The 16,822-nt window shown below is 57.9% G+C and overlaps 6 protein-coding genes across 6 annotated transcripts; 2 read left to right on the forward strand and 4 right to left on the reverse strand.

Annotated features, from left to right (window-relative positions):
• Positions 1 to 3,857: 3,857 nt before the first annotated feature.
• Positions 3,858 to 5,924, forward strand: PSEUBRA_002384 (Cyclin, N-terminal; the record flags this gene model as incomplete). Its single annotated transcript, XM_016435533.1, has 2 exons — positions 3,858 to 3,872; positions 3,960 to 5,924. The coding sequence occupies 2 exons, from the start codon at positions 3,858 to 3,860 to the stop codon at positions 5,922 to 5,924; spliced, it is 1,980 nt and encodes a 659-aa protein (XP_016292981.1).
• Positions 5,925 to 6,129: 205 nt separating this feature from the next.
• On the reverse strand, positions 6,130 to 7,257 carry PSEUBRA_002385 (JAB/MPN domain protein; the record flags this gene model as incomplete). The annotated part of the gene is made up of 1 exon (XM_016435565.1): positions 6,130 to 7,257. One exon carries the CDS (start codon positions 7,255 to 7,257, stop codon positions 6,130 to 6,132), a length of 1,128 nt encoding a protein of 375 aa, XP_016292982.1.
• A 354-nt stretch (positions 7,258 to 7,611) lies between these two features.
• PSEUBRA_002386 (Protein-tyrosine phosphatase, active site) lies at positions 7,612 to 9,657 on the reverse strand (the record flags this gene model as incomplete). Its single annotated transcript, XM_016435564.1, has 1 exon — positions 7,612 to 9,657. One exon carries the CDS (start codon positions 9,655 to 9,657, stop codon positions 7,612 to 7,614), a length of 2,046 nt encoding a protein of 681 aa, XP_016292983.1.
• A 1,689-nt stretch (positions 9,658 to 11,346) lies between these two features.
• On the forward strand, positions 11,347 to 13,293 carry PSEUBRA_002387 (Aldehyde dehydrogenase; the record flags this gene model as incomplete). Its single annotated transcript, XM_016435540.1, has 1 exon — positions 11,347 to 13,293. One exon carries the CDS (start codon positions 11,347 to 11,349, stop codon positions 13,291 to 13,293), a length of 1,947 nt encoding a protein of 648 aa, XP_016292984.1.
• A 95-nt stretch (positions 13,294 to 13,388) lies between these two features.
• Positions 13,389 to 14,573, reverse strand: PSEUBRA_002388 (WD40 repeat; the record flags this gene model as incomplete). Its single annotated transcript, XM_016435552.1, has 1 exon — positions 13,389 to 14,573. The coding sequence occupies one exon, from the start codon at positions 14,571 to 14,573 to the stop codon at positions 13,389 to 13,391; it is 1,185 nt and encodes a 394-aa protein (XP_016292985.1).
• Positions 14,574 to 15,409: 836 nt separating this feature from the next.
• PSEUBRA_002389 (Pyridine nucleotide-disulfide oxidoreductase, NAD-binding domain protein) lies at positions 15,410 to 16,723 on the reverse strand (the record flags this gene model as incomplete). Its single annotated transcript, XM_016435561.2, has 1 exon — positions 15,410 to 16,723. One exon carries the CDS (start codon positions 16,721 to 16,723, stop codon positions 15,410 to 15,412), a length of 1,314 nt encoding a protein of 437 aa, XP_016292986.2.
• Positions 16,724 to 16,822: the final 99 nt, after the last annotated feature.

Below are 16,822 nucleotides of genomic sequence, written 5' to 3' on the forward strand. Positions count from 1 at the left end.
CTTCACAAGGTGCGGAAAGTCATTAGAGGTGAAGGGTGGTGGTGATGATAGCCGCTCGGTCCAAGCAATCCTGCGGGTGTGTTGAGGTCCGGTGAGGAGATCCTGCGCTGTGTTGACACCTCTCGCGATGGTGTCACGAACGTCCGATGGTGGCGTTGATGATTGGGACGAGAGGAAAGAGTGGAGCGAAGGTGAGAGTGTTGGCTGAGTTGGAGGAGGGATTTTCAGGGTGTGGAGTCCGAAATAAGCGCGGTCGAACAGCTGAGTTGATTTTTGGTGGGTATGCGGAGCGGGACGTCTTGAGGTGTGCAATACGCCACTCTCGCTCGAAGTCGTTTTGAATGATTGAGGCTTTCTGCTCGTCCGGAGCGTAGTGTGCTGAGGGCCAGGTGAGCAGCGAATGACCCTCCAGCATGATTGCCGCACATCGAAGGACCTGCAGATGAAGAGGGCATAAAAGTGTTGGTTGGTCGGCGCGAGAATATTTTCGCGAGTGCACTCAACGCGAGACCCGCGGGTCACGCGAGCTTCTCTGACGGGTAAGAAGGGTCTTCTTAGGCTACGGCGAGCGTTGGCTTGCATGTCCAGACAGGGCGCTTCTTGTATCCGCCCGAGAGCTAAGCAGCGATCCAAGCTGACAAACTCGGCGATTGGAGGCTGCTTTCTCATCCTCGATGCAAGCGAGACTGCTCCGCGCCTTTGGCATTTTCAGTGCTCCAGCGGGGCATACCTGGAAGCGTACGCTTTGCCTGTCGCATGCCGCGTCTGTGCGTGTTGTTCCGCTGTCTGCTGCCCTTCCAGGTCTATTGATCGAATGAGACTTCCCCCGTCTGTTCAATGTGCTGAGCAGAGTCTTTGATGCTTCGGTGCAGGCATTTCGCTGCGGGAGCGCTGTCCTCGAGAAAAGCATGCCGACGGCACGTGATGTCCACCCCGCGTCGCGTGTGGGTTGGATGTGGAGTTATTTTTTCGGTGTCGACTTTCTTCTTGATTTCTCGACCCAAATTCCCGAGGTCGAGCGGTGAGTTTGCATTTTCGGTGCATGTTTTTTGGATGCGAGTTGCAACGCTTCTTTTTTCATTTCATGCTTTCCAAGTTTCGAGGTCCAACACAGGAGGGTGATGTTGCGCAGCCAGAGCCACGAATGGTCCAGCAGGACAGCATTTCGACGAACGTGCGGATAGGAGTGGTGAGCACGAGCCTCAGAGCGCTTGCACTCTCAGCATGGGCCTGCGAATGGTAGTAGAAAAGCGCTAGCGAGAGACAGCGGCACCCTGGTGGCTGGACCATACACGGCGAGCGGCCAAATGGACTTCGAACGGTATGGTCAGACCGTGCATACACATGGCGAGCTATCCTCCGCACCTGAGCTGACCGTGCAAGCAACAACAATCGTCAATCGAGATGCCCGATATCGCGACACGACGGCCTGGAAATCAAAGCGTGCTGCGGTTCGAGCATGACCGGACGTGACAAGAATAAGCGTCAGATCAGACTCTCGCTTGCCATCTCTACGAAAGCAATGCTGTCTTTATATTCACTCCAAGCAAGACTGACGACAAGAGGCTTCAAGTCGGAGCGGGCCATGTAATTCGGCTGTGGGTCGGCAATCGCTCCTTTACAAAATCATATGCACGCCTAGGCAAAGTCATGAATACGACACGAGCTACAATATCAACCCCGGCACGCTTCACGTCGGGCTAGAAGCGCCTTCGCGATCCTTGGGACACCCTGGACACATAGGCAAGGCGACGTGATCCTTGTCGCCCTCCGTGTTACAAGACAGTAGAAGAGGACCAACGAGCCTATCTGAGCAGGCCACCGACCTACAATTCAGACTGCAGTCCGACTTTGAATGACGTTCGTGACCGAGGATGCCTGTTCAAAGCCAAAATGAGTAGAATCGACCAACAAAGCATATGCAGTCCACGCCTCTGCGCACACCAACGCCAAATCGCAATTTCCACTGGTTGGTGGACCCACAACAGCTGGGCTAGCGAGCGTGTCTCAGATGACTTTGCGACAAGACTCCGCTCTGCGCTCTCTCTTTTGCTTTTCACCATCCTCACCCTTCACCTTCCTCACCTCACCTCACCTCATCCATTCCACTCATCATCAACCTCGCCTTCCCTACACTAACTCACACCTCTAGACACGTTGCACCTGACACGCTGATCCTCGATCCATCGTCGTTGCGTGTTCAACCGTCTTGAAGCACACAAGCAACCAGCCAACGATACCAAGCTATCACTCGCTGCAACTTTCAAGACATCTTACCAGCCATTACAGTTGTATACAGCCTCTTACTCAAGCCAGCCCACGCTAGCACATCACCACGTTGCTAACCCTATCCAGCAAACCGACCAGCACTAGCCTATCCGACATCTACACCAGGCGCCAATCAAGCAACGCACATCAGCGCCTAATACCTCGTCAAGGAACAGCTTCAAATCTAGCACCCATCCCTTCACGGCCCTCACACAGGTAAGTCATTTTGCAGGGCTTTGATCCTCTCCTTCCCTTGCTCGGCTCGGATCAGATGGCTTGGTTCCGCGATCTCCTTTCCTTCTCGAATCCGCCCCGTTCATGTTCCGTCGCGGCTCCAAAGGTGCATCTTGAATGGGCTCTTCTGGTAATCCAGCGAGTACTCACCAAGGCTTGCAGCCTTCCGAGCTGGCTTCTAGTGATTCTGCCCAAGGGTATTGCTGGGAGCTCCTCATCACCGGGGCTGGATTCAACAGTGCTTTCTCGTGGTCATTCGCGCTAGAGCCGATATCGGACGCGCCTACTATCCCACTCAACGGACCACAGACGAGTTCTGAGTCTTTCAGCTGGCGTCCGGATGTCGCGCCTCTTCGAGCATGGGTCCTTCGGTCATCATCAGCATGATCAAGGCCGTGGTGTTGCTTCTGGCAAGGCGAGCCTCGATCTAAAGTCTAACAGACTCGGGAAAGAAGACGCCAGCGCCAGGCAGGCTCGGTGGAAGTTGAATCTTAGTCTCTCGCGCTGGGCAGGCACTCTCTGGAGAAAAATGACTTGGAAATTCAAGCGATTTTACGCTGGAATTTCGATGGAATTTAATTCAGCGGTTGCAGCTCGCGATAGACAGACAGGCGAGGCGAGGCGTTCATTCGATGCTCGCGGCTTTGCGACACGCAGCGCGTTGACCAAAAATCGCAACTGCAGCCTTAGTCATTCTCCAGCTTTTCCATAATTATGGAATTTCTAGGATGAATTCAGCACGAACGCCAGTCGCCAGTCACGATGGCTCCTTTTGAATTGCTTGACCCGTCGTGGCTTGGTAGTCGCAGTCTGCCGTGTTGAATTCAGTTCGCGCTTTCTGCCTCTCTGCTGCCTCGTTTTTTACCCCTTCCTCCTCTCTCGGGCAGCGCTCAGACGAGCCCAGCTAGCGAGCAAGCAAGCTTCCCTTTCTCTCTCTCGTCCTCGTCTCCACTCTTCCTTCCTCCCTCACCCCATCCCATCTGCTCTTGCATTCCTCCATTCTCTCCACTCTTCGCGCTCGTCTACATCGCATCTCTGGCTCCTCTCTCCAGCATCGTCATCACCATCTGTTCCCTCTTCGTCGCCGTGCATTCAACCCAGCTCGTCTCAATCGAGTCGCGTCTCTCCCAGCTCGTCCATCCAAGCATCGCCTTCAGCTCCGTCCAGCATCACGTCGCGTTGATCTCGAGTTCTCTACATCCGCATCTCCATGTTCGCAAGCTAACCCGAACCGCTCCCTCTACGCCATCCACCTCGTCGCCATCGTCGCGACGCCCGGTGCTTTTCTCGTTCGTGTCTCACGCGATCACCAGCCCGACCACCCTTCTTGATCCTTCACATCCATCATAGCCGCCATGTCGCAGAACCTCGTAAGTTCTTCCTACTCCCGATCCCAAAGCTCCTGCAGTTCGAGCGTTTCTGACCGTCGCCGTCACGCTTGCTGCTCTCATCCATAGGCATCCCGTCGCATCCCATTGCGGACACGCAGCACCGCCTCGGTCAATGGTACTCAAGCCAAGGAGAACGCTGGCGTCTCTGGCGTCTCCTCCAGAACCGCTCGCTATGGTCTCGAAGGGGGTGCTGCCGATGCTGGTCCATCCAAGCCTGCCTCCACCGTGTCTGCGGCCACCAAGGTCGCTTCTGCCGCTTCTGGAGTTCTCGGAACTCGGAAGAGGGCCGCGCTCGGTGACCTCACTAACGCCAACCGCGCTCGCACCACCATGACCGGCGCCGACGACAAGGGCAAAGCTGCGCTCAAGGATGCTATCAAGCCTCGCGCCACCACCTCCGCTACCTCTGCTTCGTCGCGATCCGTCGTCGGCACTTCGGCCTCCACCGCCGCCGCCACCAACGGCGCTGCTCGTCGCGTCGTCCGTACCCGACCCACCACCGCTTCCACTACCACCACCGCTGCTGCTGCGGATGCCGACCGCCCCTTCCGTGCCTCTCGACGCGTCGTCGGTACCACCACTTCCGCATCATCCGCTATCCCCTCGGCAACGTCCAGATCGACCTCCACCACCTCTGCCGTCCCCGCCACTTCTGCTGTCGCTGCGGCCCGCAAGGGCTCCATGGTCCGCACCACCTCGGCCAGCTCGCAGACCGGTCTTCGTCGTGATGCCGCCGTCGCCACCACCACTGCGCCCGCCGCCGTTGTCGCGTCGCGATCCTCCAAGAGCCAGCTCAACGAGGTGCAGGACACCGACGACAAGATGGAAGCTCCTCAGGCCAAGCGTCTCAAGACCGAGCAGGCTCACAAGCCTGCCAAGGACGAAGGCTGGGAGGACCTCGACGCCGAAGACGCCGAAGACCCGCTCATGGTCGCAGAGTACGTCAACGACATCTTTGAGTACATGAAGGAGCTCGAGATCATCAACATGCCCACGGGCGACTACATGTCGCAGCAGAACGAGATCAACTGGGACGTGCGCGCCATCCTCGTCGACTGGCTCGTCGACATCCACGCCAAGTTCCGTCTGCTGCCCGAGACGCTCTACCTCGCGGTCAACATCATCGACCGTTTCCTCTCGCGCCGCACCATCTCGCTCTCCAAGCTCCAGCTCGTCGGTGTCACGGCCATGTTCATCGCGTCTAAGTACGAGGAGGTGATGTGCCCTTCCATCCAGAACTTCTACTACCTGGCCGATGGCGGGTACACGGACGTGGAGATCTTGCGGGCGGAGCGGTACGTGCTCAAGGTGCTCGATTTCAGCATGTCGTATGCCAACCCGATGAACTTCCTGCGTCGCATCAGCAAGGCGGACAACTACGACATCCAGACGCGCACCGTGGCCAAGTACTTTATGGAGATTTCGCTGCTCGACTATCGATTGATGGAGCACCCTCCTTCGCTTGTTGCTGCGGCCTCGGTCTGGCTCGCTCGCGAGGTGCTCGAGCGCGGCGAATGGACGCCTACGCTGGTGCACTACTCGACCTACTCGGAACAGGAACTGCTCGGTACGGCCGAGATCATGCTCGACTACTGCCTGCGTCCCATCACGCATCAGTTCTTCCACAAAAAGTATGCGCACAAGAAGTTCATGCGCGCCAGCACGTATGTGATCGACTGGGCGCACAAGACGTTCCCCGAGGGCGTGGTGGGCGTGGACGAAGCGCAAGATCTCAATGTGCTTCGCATCGATCTGTACGAGCGCAAGGAGATTGAGCGACCCGAGCAATCGCCTGTTTCGTCGTCGAGGGCCAACACGCCGGCGACGAGCAACCACGCTCAGGCGCACTTTGACGCCGAACCCAGCCCCAACGTCGATGCCGACGAGACGTATGATTATCCCGAAGAGGAGGATGATCTTGACGAAGAGGAGGGGTTGGAGGAGGAGCTGGTGGATGGAAAGGCTGGAGGACGTCAAGATACCCGTCCGGTGCTCAGGGAAGTTACCAATGCGTACGAGGAGACGTTCTGATTGTCGTACATATTCTTGGATACCTACATGTCATTCCCCCCTCCATCGCTTCCACCCTATTCGCTCATTATCGCACCGCAGACACTCACCACCTCAACCCCATGCGTCCTGTCTTCACATAAAATTTCAGTAACAAGTAGCTTTTGTACCCTCTTCATCCCGCGTGTGATGCATCCCGGGTGTGTGGTATTGCATGTGATGAAGACTACACGCCGTTGAAGAGTGCCTTTTTGAGCTGCATAGCCATCAACCCGTGATTGGCCTGGCTGCTGATCTTGGCGGCGTCGTTTGCGGCTCGGGCGAGAGTCGAGGTGGTTGATCGCTTTTGCATGTCTGCTATCAAGTCTGCCGGATCTTCCGCTGCTTTGCCCTTTTCCTTTTCCTTCCCCTCTTCTGCGCTGTCTGGCTTGGGGACGGGCGTGGGGGCGAAGGGGATGCTGCTCGAACTGTGTCGACCCTGCACGCCGGCGTGGGCGCGTTCGAGCTTCTCGCCCAAATCGCGCACCTGTTCCGTCGTATACCGCCTCCCCACCACCAGGGGAGATTGGGACAGGGTGTTTTGCCAATACTTGTTCCACAGCAGCTCCAACAGCTTGCCGTCGAGGGAGGATTTGAAGTGTTCTACCTCGAGCGGGTAGTACTGGCTTGCGTGGACGCCAAAGTCTTCGATCTTGGATTGGGGGATGCTCGTCTCCCCCAAACCCGGGTTTGTCGGGGCGGTGTAGCCTTCTGGGAAGGTTCGAAAGGCGCCAATATCGACTTTGCCGGAGGAGACGGTGCGATTGGGGTCGATGACAATCGCCACAAAGGGGTCCTGGAACGTCTGGTTCGTGCGTTGGGTGTTGACGTCGATACCGCTCAACCAGCACCCATATCCCGGATGCGAGTGGTACCAGCCAACAACGTTCTCCAGCCTTCCCACGGACTTGGAACCGTCCAGATACTGCACCATGTACTCGTAAGCTTCGTTCTGCGCGTTGACGCGGGTTTCCGTCCCCTCGACCGGAAGGGCAAAGCTGTCCATCACATAGAGCGTTCGGTTGGCCACATCGATCTTGCCCTGCATGAGACCCATGATTTCGTAGATCCCGCCCGAGCGCGCGTGCATCACCATCTTGAGCAAAGCGACGGCCGAGATGCGGACCTTTGTGAAGAAGTGCGGGTCCGTCTTCCACGGTTGCGCGCGGAGGATGGAGCGTTGCTCTTCGGTGTCGTAGGCGAAGATCGAATCGAGGGTCGAGGAGGAGAGCGGGAGGATCGAGTTGTTGAGCTCGAAGTTGGTATAGGCCATCGAGGAGGATGGTCCCGCAGAGGCGGATGAGGAGGACGCCATGATGATATGTGGACCTGGCAGGGTCGCAGCGGTGTGAGTTAGAAGGAAAGAAGGAAGATTGGAGATGTGGGTGGGGAAGCTCTACTGCGCCTTTCGAGCATGTGGCTCGAGCGATGCGCAGTCACTTCCAAGCCTCCACCAACAAATCGACTCAGCTTCAGCAAACACGGTCTAACAAATTCGAATTCTTCGCTACCTCGACTCAGGCGCATTGTCGCTCACCATCGTCCACGTTCCCTGTCGCACTTTGTGGCCTCTCCCTTCCACACCACAGTCAGATACGGAGGATGCTTGAAACGACTGTATGAGAATTGAAGTGTATGCGTGTATAAAAGAATGCTTTCCCATCTAATGCTACTCCTCAACCCCAACGCTGACCCACTCCCACTCGACCTCCACCCCAACCAGTCCTAGCGGCTCCTTCCTGAAATCGATCTCGTCCTTCCCGAATCTCACCACTGTCCTACTCCCGACCTTGACGCCACCATCCGCCAGTGGATCCTCAAAGCTCGGGATGAACCAGCACCATCCTGCACTGGCGATATCCGGCAACTTGGCGTGCTTGCTCCCCGTCCTTCCTACGAGCACCTTGACGCACACCTCGCGATCGGCGTCGAGCACGTCGCCCACGTCCACGCCCTGGGGGAGGTACGAGGTGGACGAAGGGGGAGTGGTGTCGTCCGATTGCTGCGAGTGGTAGCCCGAATCGGCCGACTGCTTCCTTTCCGAGGGAGGGGGTTCGAAGGTGTATCTCCACCCATTCTCGTTGGCAGTCCGAGCTCTGCTCTCGCTCCACAGCGCAAAATGATTAAGCTGCCGCCCGTCATCGTGCCACTCGAACGTCCTAGCTCGTTCCGCCTCAGCTTTGACACATACCCCCCAATTGCCGATCTTACCCTCATGTTCGCCACCAAACTTCCGTCCATCCCAACACTGGGTCTGACTCGCTTGGCGACGCAACGTTTTCAGGTGCGCCCTCTGCTTTTGCTCCTCCACATCGAGATCGCCTGCTAGACCGGAGGGGTCGTGTTTGCCGAACGCCTTGGCTCGTCTTCGCGCGTGTCGCTCCCACCCCTCCAATCGGTCTACGAGCGCATCGTCGTACCGGACCAGTTGGACGGAAAGCGAGTCGGAGTGCGGGACGAGTCCCTCTACCCACCCCTGCGTCTTGCCAGCGGAAGAGGAGCCGCGACGATCGATGCTGATGCGCACGATGCGGATCTGCCGACGTGGCTGTCGTTGAACGGATGTCATGGACAACCGCGCATCTCGGCCCGCCAGCATGCGCGTCCAGTAACCCACCCACCGACGTTGGGACGGGATCGAAACGCCCATCTTCGGCCGACGCGTGTCAGAGTGATCCTCCGTATTGGCGTTGAGTGCCACCGAGGAGCTACTGGCTGAAGTAGCCCGGCTCAGGCCTGTCGAAGAGAAAGCGTCACAGCTGCGACCGGCTGGACCAGCGCCTAGCGCGTGCAGCGAGGTTGAACTGGAACTAGCAGGCGTGGAGCGCGCACTGGGAGCCAGGCCCGTCGGTTGACGCGACGCCTGCTTGGTCGACTGCGGCTTCATACGACGAGAGGTGTGCAGGTCAAAGATCGTTTGAAGACGCGAGGAGATCTGCGCCATCTCGTTTTCGGGGTTGTGGTCGTCGTTGCGGATGATGCTCTGGTCTGGCGTGAGCGAGGGACGACGACGAAGGGTGCCGTTGACGGGTGGTTGGTCGAAGGACGAGTCTGCGGATGAGATGGCGGAGTGGGCTGACGAGGGGATCTGAAGGCTGTTGGATGGGGGAAGTAGGTGTCCCTGCGTTTGCGTCGAGGCTGAAGCTTGAGTGTCGTTCGGTCGCCCATCTGCGGAGGCGATGGTAGCTAGAGGTGGAGTCGCGGATGTAGCCTGAGCCGGCGGACGCTTCATCTTGCTGTAGTTCTTGAGACTGGTCGGCGGCGTCGGTAGGTAGGGAAGCGAGACAAGATAGCAGCACGTCATGGTGCCGGAGCGACCTTTGCCCGCCTTGCAGTGGATCACCGCCGTCGCATCGGGATCAGACTCGAGGTACTCGGTGATGTCCGCGACGAAGAGCGGGATCAAGCTGAGCGGCGGAACGTGATGATCTGGGAAAGGGTAGCGCGAAACCCGGCCGTAGAACTCGTCGGCGTCGTACGAGTTCTCGGTGACGGGACAGAAGTTGTAGACGCGGTACAGGTCGTCGTGGCGCTTGTCTAGGAAGCGACGTACGTCAGAGCGCTTGTTGCGGTAGAGAGATGCCACGCCGGAGGCTGGGAAGCCCATGATGATGAGATGATCTGTGACGTATGTGAGGTCTAGGTCGAGGTCGAGGACGGGATCCTGGAAGCGCGCCTTCTGGCCGCTGACGATGCGACGTGCGATCGAAGTCATCGTGAAGAGCTGGCGGATGCGTGGTCAAGGTTGCAGTCGAAAGAGAGATCTTGGAGAGGGTATATAAAGTGGCACGAGACCGGAGCTTGAGTTCTAAGAGTGGGGCCAGGGGTATATTGACAGGATCCGCTTGCTGGTTTGATGGAGGATCCTAGGCAGAGCAGGGCGTGCGATGATGCTTGTTATGAAGTGAAGATGGCAGAGTCCATGATCTTATAGCTGATCAGATCGCGAGGTCGAAGCCATGCAGATGGAGCTCTTTTTCAACATTCGCTGGAAGGTGTGTGCGTGTGGCTGCTCGGTCCAGCGGAAGGAGAAGTCCGTGTGAGAAGCCTGCAAGCTTGTTCTCGCGAGATGGGACCGAGGACGCGGATGCTGGAGGAGGGGTGAGAAGGTGGTAAGCAAGAAAGTGGGGGACAGAGATGACATTTGGGAGGCGGCTTGTGGAGCACGAGGAGCGCCAAGAATTCTAGTTCGCGCCAAGCGAGGTCAACGCTGCTAAGCCACCTCGAGCTAGAAGGACGGACCGTAGGTTCCCTTCCACCTTGGACCGCCCTCGGTTGGATGCACGCGGTGCGTCGCATAACAATCACAGCCACTGTCGACAACAATGAGATGCGCTGAGCGTCGCTCAAAGACCATAACGCAAGTCAAATGGCGGGTGACACGGCGCGGAGATCGTGATGCCCTTTTTTCGAGCTCGGTGGTGAATTGGCCGTTGGATCACATGAGGCCGATCCCGTCCAGCCTTGAAGCTCAGATTGCAACCCCACACTTTTGTAGAGCCAAGCACAAGAGATCGACAGCAAACACAGTAGGCCTGTCGCACAAAGATGTGTGTCTGAGCCGTGTTGTAAGAAGAGGGCGAAGAGGATTGTGTTGAAGTATCGAGCTCGACCGGCAACCATACTGGCCAGGGCGGTGACGTAGGCGTTGCCCGACTCTGCCTCGCCCAAATTGACAACCGAGCCTCGCCGCCGTCCACTCCGTCCAAAATTTGGATGTGACCGCTCTGCAATCCTGAATTCTGCTGGCTGATCCCCTCTCCCACCCTCTTGAGTCTTGAGTCTGCTCCACCGGCGAGCAAGTAGCAACCCCCCTCTCGGGACATCGCAGCCTTGACACCCATCAGCTCGCTCTCTTTTGCGACGACCCTTCGGAACCTTATCAGCCTTCATGACAATGAATGCCGAGAGCAGGTCAAAGCTTCTAGCGTGAGACGTTTTCAAGCTTTGAGAGTGTAGTCGAAAAGAGGCCCAGGAGAGATCCGAGCATGGCGGATCTGCGCGCCTGCCAAGGACTCGAGCATGTTAGCACACGCCTTTGTCCGCTGGCTTCCCTCGCCTTTCAAGGTCAGCAACTAGAGGCTTGCCATTGGCATGTCTTGGCAGAGGGGTCCAAACTCGACTTGACCTTCCGAAAGCTGCTGATGGTGTCGTGTGGGGTGTGGGGTGCATCTGGACCTCCATCTGCCCGATCAAGGTTACCCTTTCAGAATTTACCTCACATTCACCAGAAGGAAGGCTCTAACACCCACTATTTTTCCGTCGCGCACACCGAGAAGAACACCGGGAAGAAACGGCGAACCGCACGCGAAAGAAGCACGCACACCCCTCCAACACAGAGCTGGATGCCCCTCCTTCCCTCTTTGCGACCACCATCCTCAGGCGAACGACTTTTCATCTCAAGATGGTGACCTCATCACTGCCGACGCTGCCGGCTTCCACGGCCGACCTTACCCTCTGGATCGAGTACCTCCGCGTCCAGCTGCAGCTCTTCGTCCTCCAAACCGACCTCTACCTCTTTCAGCTCTTCCCCGTCCTCCGTTCCTCTGCCATTCGCTCCCCCTCCAGCCTCATCTTCACCGGCTTCATCGTGTTCATCATCTCCCGCATCGGATCGGCACTCGCTGCCTACCTTGCGGAACAGGGTGTATCGATCAGCATCCCTCCTCCCCCCCAGGCGCAACCAGGATGGACCTCGACCATTCTCGACAAACCGCACATCCGGGACCCAGCCAAACCATTCAAGATCATCTGCTACGACCCTGCGACCGGCTACCTCATCGACGAGATTGATGCGGACACGCCGATCACCATCGCGTCCAAGATTTCGGCGGCCAAAGCTGCGCAGACCAAGTGGGCAACTTCCACCTGGGGGCAACGACGAAAGTTTCTGCGTACGATGCAGAAATGGGTGGTCACCGACGCGGAGACCATCGCTCGTGTCGCCGCTCGCGACACCGGCAAAACCGCCATCGACGCCGCTTTCGGCGAACTCCTCACCACCTGCTCCAAGCTCGATTGGACGATCAAAAATGGCGAAAAAGTGCTCAAGACCGAAACACGCCCAAACAACCTCTTGCTCATGCACAAGATCTGTCAGGTTCGACACGAACCCATGGGCGTCACCGTCGCTTGCGTCAGCTGGAACTATTCAGCCCACAACGTGATGGGGCCGATTATCGCGAGTGTGTTTGCGGGCAATGCGATCGTCGTCAAGGCAAGCGAACTGGTTGCTTGGTCCGCGACTTATTTCGTCGATTGCATCAGGAAATGTTTGGAGGTAAGCGGTGGTGATCCGGAATTGGTGCAGATTGTGACGTGCTGGCCGGACGCAGCCGAGGCGTTGACGCAGAGTGCCGAGATCGCGCACATTACGTTTATCGGAAGCGAGCAGGTGGGAAGGATGGTCGCCCAGGCTGCGACGAAGGAGTTGACACCCGTGGTGCTGGAGTTGGGAGGCAAGGATCCGGCGATTGTGCTCAAGGATGCCGATCTCAAGTTTTTCGGCTCGACATTCATGCGCAGTTGCTTCCAGGGTGCCGGGCAGAACTGCATTGGGATTGAGCGATTTATCGTTGATGAGACGATTGTCGGGAGGTTGGTGGCGATGGTGGAGGAGAGGGTAAGAGGGTTGAAGTTGGGTAGCTTCATGGATGATGCACCCTTTGGCACTTCTTCTACCGCCAAAGGGGAGCAGGTGGATATGGGAGCCATGATCACGGATGCCCGTTTCGATCGTCTGGAAGAACTCATCAACGATGCCGTCAAGAATGGTGCCAAGCTCCTCGTTGGCGGCAAACGATTTCACCACCCTCGATGGACCAAAGGGCACTACTTCACCCCCACCCTCCTCACCAACGTGACATCCGACATGGCGATCGCACAGGAAGAGCTGTTCGCACCCATCTTCCTCATCCTCCCCTTTGCCAGCAACTCGCTCGATGCGGCCATCACCATCGCCAACTCCACCCGCTACGGCCTGGGAAGCAGCATCTTCGGCTCAACTCTCTCGCAGTGCACGTACATCAGCGAGCGGCTTCACGCAGGGATGGTCAACATCAATGACTTTGGGGTGAGCTATCTTAATCAGGGCCTGCCGTTTGGAGGGGTCAAGAAGAGTGGCTATGGCAGGTTCGCCGGCAGGGAAGGGCTGTTGGGCGTGACGCAGGCCAAGGCGGTGACGAGGGATAGGATGTTCGCGTGGGTCAGGACGGGTATCCCCGGCAGACTGGATTATCCCATGGTCCGGCCCGAGAAGAGTTGGGGCTTCGTAAGAGGTTTGGTCGGCATGGCGTATGGCGAGGGAGTCGGAAGGATCAAGGGGATCTTCGATCTTATCGTGCATGGCTAGAGCCATAAAGTCAACGGAATCGCATCCTCATCACACAATCGCAATCATCACACCGAAAGATTAGGAATAAATTCAGTTACCAGCGTAACCGCGCCTCAGGCCTTGGGAGGCCTCTTCTTGACATCCTCGTAGTTGACCGGCTGAATGAAGACCTTAGGTTCCACCTGTCCGGCACCCTGGTAGCCCTTGTGCCAATCGTACCCCACCGCGTACGCAAAGATGGTGGCATCCCGATTGAACCCGATGGCGGTGATGGGGTGTTTGCCCGGATTCGTCTTGAGGAGCTCCTTGGGCGCGTTCGCCGGACCCTTTGTTTCGAGCGTCTTGAGCCTTGTCCGGGACTGTTTGCACCAGAAGTTGATGCTCCCGTCCGCGCCGCCCGTGGCAAACGTGCCGTGGACGTTGAACGCGATGCAGTTGACAGGGTAGAGGTGCGACTCGTTGCGCGGCACCTCGGGGTGGTCCGTGTTGGCGCGACGGTGGCATTTGAACGCAAACTTCTTGACCTTGTTGTCCTTGTCTGGGGGATCGTGGAAGTATTGGACTCCCACACGGCCTTCGACGCCGCCGAGGGCGTAACCGTCGCCATCGGGGAGTACGGCCATCGAACGCGTCTGGTACTTGAGCGGACTCTGCTGCTCGGTGAGCGGCGTGATCGATCCATTCTCCTCCAAACGGAAGCCCAACACCATCCGCTCCGCCATCGCCACCACGACCACATTCTGCACGTTGTCCATCACATAGCACTTTTCGGGCAAGTTCAAGCTGTGAACCGCAGGCTGACCCGGGTTGTCCACCTTCCAGATCTTCAATTGCTTATCCCACCCGGCCGTCAACAGCACTCCTCCAGCCACGTTCAACCACCGCACGCTGCGCACCACATCCCCGTGCTGCGCAACCACCACCGGCTGGTTCGTGTTCATATCAAACATGCGCGCCACCTTGTCCGCGCCCGAGGAGAAGATCTTGGCGCCATCGGTGGACCAGCACAGATCGAGCACGGGTCCCTCGTGCGAATACTGCTGCCACGGCTGCACGGGCGTAGGCGACGTCTTGTTGATCTGGTAGATGCGCACGTTGTTGTCCCAGCTGCCGACCGCGAGGAAGTCGGCAGTGGGCGAAAAGGCGAGGCAGGAGATGGTGTCGGTGGCACCAGGCGTCACTTCCTGGTCCTGGTCGCCCGTGGTTTTGGTGGCGGCCGAGGTGTTGATCTGGCCAGGCGTGGCGGCGGGGCGCGCGCCGAAGGTGCTCGGTGTTGAGGCGGATGAGAAGAATGCCATAATCGCCGGTTGATGCTATGGTGTTGTGTTGATTGTTGGTAGAAGAGGATGCAGCTTTCCTGACGACTTATAAGCGATCGCAGAGACGTCGTATCGAGAGGGCCGTGCACCGCACAATGGAGGGTCTCGACAAAGTCTGTTCGGACGTGTCAGCTGGATATACCGCCAATTAGCGAACGGGCAGACCTGAGCGAGGTTGCGAATAGCTTGCGTGGAGTGATGCCCTTCGCCGCTGACGTGTGCTCGAGATCACGCTCCTCGGGTGAACGCTTCGAGAAGCTTGCGTGCTTGCAAGAGAGGCTGCGATCGAAGTTTGCCTGCTGCTGTGGAAGGGGACGATGTCGCTTGAGTGCTGATGCTGAGACCTGAAACGCGTCTTGTTGGTAGTGGAAGACGTCGAGCAAGCAGCTCTTGAAAGGATCGCAATGAAGTCGAGATGAGAGGAGTGATAGGTCTCGCGGTCAGGCCAACAGCAGCAAAAGCGCAGTCGACGTTCGACTTCCACAAAATTGCTTCTCAGACGCCAACGACCCACCTCAGGAACGCGTCACGTGATCATCAATGGTGGCCTTGCCTCGATACGATGCGCTTAGCGCTGTGTGCTTCTTCGATTGACCCACGGGCATACATACGATGCGAACTCGGGACACGAAGAGGCAGCATTAGGTTGAAACGGAATTGTATTACGATGACTGAAAGACGATGTGAATAATTGCACTGCTAGAGAAGGCGAACCGTGAGGCGCGCTGTGGAGTGGTCACAGAGGCCACTGAGAGACAATCCTTCTTCTCTAGAAACCCAGCAGTCTACAACACTGAATTGGGGCTGCTCTGCGCCTACTCCTTGTCCGTACCGGTGTAGTGGTTAGCCGCAGCAGCATCGACGGGGTCGAGCACCTCCTCCTCGGCCAGCAAGCGCTCCGCCTCGAGCGCAGCAATGCATCCGGTACCTGCACTGGTGATCGCCTGCCTGTACTTCTTGTCGGCAACGTCACCAGCGGCAAAGACACCCTTGACCGAGGTCTGAGCGGTGCCTGGCGTGGTGAGAATGTATCCGTCGTTGTCGCAATCGACCTGGCCCTTGACGAGCGAGGTGGCGGGCAAGTGGCCAATGGCGTAGAAGAGACCGTTGGCGTCCATGTCGCGCTCCTCGCCCGTCTTGGCGTCCTTGACTCGCACCGCCTTGAGCAGCTCGCCGTCACCTTTCGCCTCGGTGGGGATGGTGTTGAAGTGCACCGTCACCTTGGGGTGCGCCAACAATCGCTTGGCCATGATCTTGGACGCTCGGAGCTCGTCTCGACGTACGAGCACGTTGACGTGCGAAGCGTACTTGGTGAGGTACATGGCCTCCTCGGCCGCACTGTCACCGCCACCTACCACCACAAGGGGCTTGTTGCGGAAGATGGGCACCGCACCGTCGCAGACGGCACACGCCGAGATACCGCTCTGCCAGTAAGTGTCCTCGCCAGGGAGGTGCATGCGCTTTGCACTGGCACCGGTGGCGATGATGAGCGTCTCAGTGAGTTCGGGAGCCTGGTCCTCGGCGTATTCGCGCCAGAACTTGAAGGGTCGCGACGAGAGGTCCACCTTGGAGATGGTCTCGGTGTGGATCTCGGTGCCGAATCGGACGGATTGCGCACGGAACTTGTCCATGATCTCGGGACCGCGAATGCCGTCTGGGAAACCGGGGAAGTTCTCGACGTCGGTGGTGGTGGTGAGCTGTCCGCCGGGTGCGAGACCGTTGGCAAGCATGCCCTCGAACAGAACGGGCTCGAGGTTGGCTCGTGCCAAGTAGATGGCAGCAGTGTGACCGGCGGGACCGGAGCCGATGATGACGACCTTGTGGACCTTGCTGCCCGAAGACGAGGAGGCACCGTTGCCGTTTACGTGTTCCGTCATGTTGTCAGAGGTGCTTGAAGCTGCGTTGGAGGAAGAGTGGCGAATCGAGACGGCAGAGAGCGCTGCGAAGGGGCCTGTAGCTCGGAAGATGCGAGACGAGGATGCGGAGTGGTTGCGGGTGTTGCGAGAGTGGGTAGAGAAGCAAGCTCGAGCCTGTTTCCTGAAGAACTTGCTGCTGGTGCTTGCAACGAGTGGAGATGATTGAACGGATGTGAACGAAGCCGAACGCAACGAGGATCGGGCCAGGCTCATATAAATACGAGGTGTGATGCTGAGTTGAGCGAGAGTGAGGGCGAATGCAAAGAGGATGATGGTGAGAAGAAACGAAAAAGGAAGCGTTGACCCGGAACC

Source organism: Kalmanozyma brasiliensis, assembly GCF_000497045.1.
Source record: "Kalmanozyma brasiliensis GHG001 unplaced genomic scaffold PSEUBRA_SCAF19, whole genome shotgun sequence".
Taxonomy (NCBI): Eukaryota; Fungi; Basidiomycota; class Ustilaginomycetes; order Ustilaginales; genus Kalmanozyma; species Kalmanozyma brasiliensis.